Source organism: Triticum aestivum, chromosome 5D (genome assembly GCF_018294505.1).
Source record: "Triticum aestivum cultivar Chinese Spring chromosome 5D, IWGSC CS RefSeq v2.1, whole genome shotgun sequence".
NCBI classification, from domain to species: domain Eukaryota; kingdom Viridiplantae; phylum Streptophyta; class Magnoliopsida; order Poales; family Poaceae; genus Triticum; species Triticum aestivum.
This window is the reverse complement of record NC_057808.1, coordinates 546,729,724-546,736,349: the sequence shown is the minus strand read 5'-3', so window position 1 is coordinate 546,736,349 and position 6,626 is coordinate 546,729,724. Positions and strand designations below refer to the sequence as shown.

The 6,626-nt window shown below is 50.5% G+C and overlaps 1 protein-coding gene across 2 annotated transcripts; it reads right to left on the bottom strand.

Moving 5' to 3' along the window:
• Positions 1-554: 554 nt before the first annotated feature.
• On the bottom strand, positions 555-3,661 carry LOC123123715 (ATP-dependent zinc metalloprotease FTSH 4, mitochondrial). Of its 2 annotated transcripts, none has more exons than XM_044544291.1 (4): positions 3,399-3,661; positions 2,506-2,608; positions 1,623-2,317; positions 555-1,532 (listed from the first exon to the last, which is right to left on the bottom strand). In XM_044544291.1, the coding sequence occupies exons 3-4, from the start codon at positions 2,307-2,309 to the stop codon at positions 711-713; spliced, it is 1,509 nt and encodes a 502-aa protein (XP_044400226.1). In that variant the 5' UTR covers positions 2,310-2,317; positions 2,506-2,608; positions 3,399-3,661; the 3' UTR covers positions 555-710. The 2 variants fall into 2 exon arrangements, with proteins under 2 accessions (XP_044400226.1, XP_044400225.1); XM_044544290.1 differs by lacking the exon at positions 3,399-3,661 and adding an exon at positions 2,961-3,051.
• Positions 3,662-6,626: the final 2,965 nt, after the last annotated feature.

Sequence of the window (6,626 nt, the reverse complement as noted above, 5' to 3'; positions counted from 1 at the left end):
TAATCGTGCGGGTCGTGAGCTTGCTAAGTTGGCAAGGATTCATCCTCCGAGTGCATGGATGGAGAATCTGCCTATAAATTATGTAATGGCCTTAATTGTGGACGATGTGTCTCTTTTCATCAAATTATAATAAAGCTAGTCATGAAGTTTTTCCCTAAAGAAAGGAATTGGGACTGACTATATGTAAGGTTCCTGCAGAAAAAAAATTGAGTGTAAGCCGATTTTGCTCCGGACGTGGGACAATTGAAATCCAACGGCTAGGCACCCACTAATTTTTCCATAAAGTTGGTCAAACCTCATGCAATTTGACTTAGAACATACTTAGAACTTGAAGTATTTTGGAACAGAGGGTGTATATTACACACTGAGATCTTAAAGTTGGGCAGCCAGTTCACTTAACCGGATGTTTGCAAGATTTTGAAAGATGTGGTTTATGTTTCAAAACAGTTTTAGTCAGGAGGGTTCCCAACAAAAGAAATACTGGTTTGAAAAACAATAATATGCCAAAACACATCACACATTCTGTAGTAGGAAAGGAGAAAAAGCCAGAGAAATCCAGAGCATAAATCTTCACATTTATGTTATATGCAACAAATAATGAACCAAAAAAGGAAGAAAAATCCTTGCTAGGACAAAACTGTTTGTCTTGTGTCTCAACTGTTAGGATGAAGAAGGCCGTGTTTCCTGATTCTGCCGAGTAGACCATTCATTTACTTCTTCTTCTTCCTCTTGCAGCCAGTCGATGCCGGTTTCATGATCTGGTCTTTGGCGAGAGTTTCATTCAGGAGCGCCGTGATCTGGTCTCCAGTTAGGGTCTCGTGCTCCAGGAGGGCGACAGCGAGCGCATGGAGCTCCCGCTTGTTCGCCGCGAGGATCGTCTTTGCGTTCTCGTAAGCCTTGCTCAACAACTGTTTCACCTCCTGGTCCACCATGGTTGTCGAGTTCCAGCTCATGGTCTTGGAATTCCAACTGCCGTCGTTGTTGTCGTAGGAGACAGGGCCGATCTGCTTGCTCATGCCATACCTGGCAACCATGTCCGTCGCCAGCTGGGTCGCCTCGCCCAGGTCAGTCAGGGCGAGGGAGCTCACCTCGCTCCCGCCAAAGATAACCTCCTCAGCCGCCCGGCCTCCCATGAGAACATCTAGTCCTGCGAGCATCTTCTTCTTTGAATATATAAACTCATCGTCCTCCTCCGGCAGCTGCCACACCATGCCGAGAAAATCACCCCTGGGAACAATGGTAGCCTTGTGGACAGGATCAGCGCCATCCGTGTGGATAGCAACGATGGCATGCCCTGCCTCATGGTACGTGGTCATCCTCTTGCAGTTATCAGGCATCGCCACCGATCTGCGCTCACCGCCCACTAGAGTCCTGTCCGTGGCATACTCCAGGTGATGCGTCGCAACAGCTTCTGCCCCGTCCTTGGCAGCCTTGAGAACGGCGTCGTTCACCAGGTTTGCCAGGCTTGCTCCTGAGAGCCCAGATGTCCTCTTCGCGATGGTCAGAAGATCCACATCCTTGGTTTTCAACACCTGCATAAAAAATTTCATGGAGAAATTGGTTGTCATTAGAGGTTGCCAAGGCGACGCCTAATAATATTTTAAAGGATGTGGAGTGCAAACCTTTGACATATGACCCTCGAGGATCTGCCGTCGGCCCTCAACATTTGGATAATGAATCTGAATGTGACGGTCGAAACGCCCAGACCTAACAAGGGCTTGATCCAGTGAGTCGAGGTTGTTGGTCGCCGCGACCACGATCACCCCGTCATTCTGCTCCAAGCCATCTAGTTCGACGAGCAGCTGATTAATGGTGTGTCTGTGCGACTTTGAATCTTGTGAGCTCCTGCTCCCAGCAATGGCATCAATCTCATCGATGAACACTATGCAAGGAGATCGCTTCTTTGCAGTAGTGAAGAGCTCCCTCACCCTTTCAGCCCCAGCACCCACATGCTTCTCCTCGAATTCGCTGCCTCTGCACGTGAAGAACGGGACGCCGGCTTCCCCGGCCATCGCCCTTGCCAGCATTGTCTTCCCCACGCCAGGCCCGCCGACTAGCAGGACACCTCTTGGAAGCTTGCCGCCGAGGTGTGCGAAACGCTTGGGGTCCCGCAGGCACAGCAGTACGTCCTCGAGCTCGGCTTTCGCGTCATCGACCCCCTTGACATCACTGAACTTTGTTGTGCTAGTAGAATCCTTCACCTCTTTTTTCGAACCATCAAAGCCACAAGCCAAGAAGGTACGTGCAAGCTGCTTCCTAAGTTTGGCAACAAATCCTGATGGGCGCAAATCCTGTCGATTTGTAAGCATACCACCACCTACGTATACAGAAAGAAACTTATGAAAGAGTGAATGACAACTAGTATCTGATTCAGAAACAGGAAATCAAGTCGGGCACTAGTTGCCACTTGCCAGTGACCACCACATAAATATTTCAAGCATATATCGTCTTACACTAATAAGTTGCAGTTTAAGGGTCGGGCAAAGAAGCAGACCATATCTATACCTGCACCTGTAGTGGTTGCATCCGCAGCAGCAGGTGCTCCGAAAGGAGCCGCGCTTTCCTCCTTTTTAACCGCGTTCTCTGCACGTCGATGCGTCGCAGCAGCCTGTGACACAAACACGCGCACGGATTCAGTCAAGCAGAACAGGGTGTTATTTGTGCAGGCCTAGCAATTTGGCAATCGGTAAAGTGGCATGGCATTGACGCCCAATCCAAAACGCTAGTAAACCAACCCCCACATCTAAAAAAAGGTGTCCGGCATCAATCTGAAACTCAAGCCGACAGTGCTTTGCATCAGTTGCGGGGTTTCAGCACCGATGTTGCATCAATCAACTACAGAAAGAACAACAAATCGTTCCTTTTATACTATACAACAGCCTCATCAACACCAAGATTGATCGAACAGAGCAACAAAAGTAACGCGAGCTGGGATGAACACACAGAAAGAAAGAAAGGACCTTGGGGTGGGCGAGGCGACAGCAGGCCATGGTTGCTCGAAACCTTATTATTTGAGCCCGACAAACGAATCGCTCGTAACCTTTCTAGTAGTTGCTCCTCAAATCCCTAGCTAGTTCGCCCCAATATTTAACTGCCACGCCACGCCACTGGATCTCCGGTCCGACTCTGCAACACACACCTGCACCCGCACGACAACGGCAAAGGGCTTGCTGACCTCGTATTGGAGTCGAGTCGAGGAGCAGTGCTCTAATCCGACTAGGACATGGAGAGCTTGGACGGCCGCCGCCGGCGCTGACACGGAGAGGAATCCGAAGCCAAGAACCGGGAAATTTCAGCGGACGACTACCAGTACCAGATCACACAGGCAGCTAGCTAGAGGTCTGATTCGAGACGCTGTGGGGTATAGTCTGGAGAGGAGAATGAGCGGGAGTTCTCACCTGCGGCGAACGCACTCAGGTCACGCTTTGCTTTGGCTCCGCCACAACGTCGCCGCCGCCCCCAAATCGAGGCCGGTGGTCGGACGGATCTGGGCGCTGCCGTTGCCGTGGCCTGGCCCAGCACGTATGGCGTCGAGGGGATCCTTCGCCCGGCAATGGTGCACCGCCGCTCCTTGCCGGGCGCATCGCCCACGCCGGCCCGTGCTCTCCGCCGGCGGGAGTACGGACTGGCGGCGCACATCGCCACGCTAGCAATGCATTCGAATTTTTTTTCTTCTCTTATCACTTCCGTATGTGCCCGGGTCCACCTTCCAGCGACAAAAGGCAAGGCAAACTATCAAAGTATTTTGCCGTTAAAAACACACATTCGAGTTTCTTCATCAAATCTCATACTTCTTTTTCTCCCGAAAAGGATCATATCTATATAAAAATTCATCAAAAGTATAAAACATCTTAAATATAATAAAAAAATTACATTAAGATTCTGAGACCATCCAACGACCACTACTGCCGCTAGAACAAGCCGTTGTCGCCGCTCCTTCACCGGAGCCGGCTTGACATTGTCGATAACAGTCAAGAAGTCTTCGTGCACATACCCTTAAAGACTAGCGCTGGAGCTCCATCAACTACGTCTAGAGATGGATGAACTCGAGGAGGATCGAAACCCAGAAGACAAACTCAAAGGAGAAGCGCCGCCGTCTGCGAGGACAAAAAATAACCGGAGCAAAGGCATTAGGATTCACCTTCCCGCCACCGACAACGGACTAGCAGACAGAGCGGAGGTAACTCTATGGGCTCGTCGATGAACTGTAGAGGGGAAAGTTTGCCTAGGCGCCTAGGGTTAGGGGAAACAGGTGGAAGTCTACCTATAAATCGCATACTTTTCGTTTTGACATAAATGTCAAAACTCCCTTGGCACGTATTACTTTATCATTTGCGGTCATCGGGCCTACAGATCAAGGTAGGCTGCGAATCAACCTGTGGTTGGATGGTTAGAGGGGCCATGGTATCCCCAGCCCACCAGGGTTCAAATCCTGGTGCTCGCATTTGTTCCTGGATTTATTTCAGGATTTTCGACGATGCGCATTCAATGATAGGAGACGTTTCCGTCGACGATGAGGTGCCTACGGTGACTTCGTAAATCTCAAGATGATATGCTGGCTCAGTCTTTCAGAGGTGCTCATAGGGGTAGAGTGTGCGTGTGTGCGTTCATAGGGATGAGTGTATGCGCGTGTATACGAGCGCTTGTGTCTGTACTGATGTTAAAAAAAAGGTAGGCTGACAATTTTGCGAAAATGCCTTGCAGCGACCGAGCACCTCGGTGCAATTTATCCGGTCCGTCCATTGATGCCCCATGGTCTACCATTCCGTGTATCTAGGCAATGAGTCCGATGCCCCATGGTCTACATGATATATGCATTGACTGCACCAGTCAGTATACCTTGTCATTGCACCATTCCAAGGACTTGTAGCAGGCAAAATACTGGATTAACGCTTAATCATATGCAGTTTCCCTTCTTCATTGCATTACTAATCTAATCGTGTTTTACAGAACAAACAGGGCAGAGTCAACAATATTCTAAGCAGGTCGACATTTTGTTTTTACAAACAAAAAACTACTCCCTCCGTCTAATAATATAAGACCGTGTTGCGAGAGCTTACAAAACAGTCTTATATTATGGGATGAAGGGAGTATTACGCACAGTTAATATACTATATATTGTTGCTACGCCTGATCCAAGGCAATGCATCTTTGGTCGAATCCCATGAAACCCACGCCATTTTCCTCTCTCCTGCTGCTCCATCAAAAATTCCAAATAAGAGAGGCAATGTGCTGTCAAAGAACTCTTGGTAACTTAAAGCATGATATGATATCGAGTAGTACTACCTCCGTCGAGAGCGGACGTCCTGGACGCAGCGGCAGCTGAACGCAGCTATCCGACCGCACGTCCAGGCGAGGTGATGCGCGCGTTAAAACTCCGTCGAAATGCAAAAAGGCGACATACATCGCTCCATACACGTGAATACAGTGTCCACGTCGTGTGGAAGCTGCTGTTCTGACACGCTCTCGGTTTGCTTTTTGACCGCGCGGGCCATTGCCAAGGACGCTAGTGCACGCGTCGCTCTGCAGTTCATCGGTAATTAATGCTTAAAAGTTCCGTGCGACAGCTGCTGCAGGGGCCTTGCCGGAGTGGAGCGCTGCAAGGGACGGCGGTGGAAGGCCGGAGGCGGCAATATCAAGTGGAGTGGAGTCGGAGGGCGCCATGGGCGTCTCAGACTGGCGCGCTGTCGGGGGCGGGGGTGGAAGGACGGAGTCAGCAGTAGCACGTGCAGTGGAGGCGGGGGCGCGCCATGGATGTCGCAGACAGCGTCGCTTCCTTGTGCAGTAGCATGCCGGTTGCAGCTCAGGGCGCCATGGCGGGTGGCGGAGCAGCAGTGGCCGTCGCCAGAGGGAGCTTGTCGCGGAGCCGCAGTGGGCGGCGAAGCTAGCACGGCCGCTGCTGGAGGGGGCCGTGCACTCGGCTTGATCCGCCCCCAGACGGCATCGAGGCGGCCAACTGCAGGGGGGACAGAGAGAGCGCACAAGGCGGACGCCGGATCTGACCTCGGACAGCACGAGGATGGCCGGGGCTGGGAGATCAGGCCGGCGGCGGCTTCGTTTTTACCTGGCGGCGGCGCTGTCGCAAGAGCTCCTACGCGAGCGGATGCGCTTTCTCTGGTCTCTCGTTTACATGTCCCGGTCGTATTTCGTCCTCGCGTCTGGAGTGCGTAGTACTGCGTACCTTCCTTGTGTCAGATCGTGCTGTCAGTCCGTGGTCCTTCAAATACGCATGTAAGTCACAAGCATCAGCTATACTCTAACTAGCACGCTTCCCTGATTCAAATCGCGAAGTTGCTAGCGCCGTCGATGCGCTGCGTGCAGATGCCACTGCATGCAGCGATGGACTTCTCTACCTCCGTCCTAGTTTATTAACCCCCTTATATTCAGTGTCATATTTTGATCATGACTTTAACTAAAAAAATATAAGTTATACATAAAAAAAATAACATCTTCGGAAACTATGTTCAAGTACAAATCAAACGATATAATTTTGGGTGACATGCATTAGTGTTTTCTTTGTTAAATCTATGTTCAAATTTTGACGCAAAATACGAAAGGGACCAATAAATCAGGACAGAGTTAGTATGTCGGAACGACTTGAACTACTGATTTGATAACAAATTGTT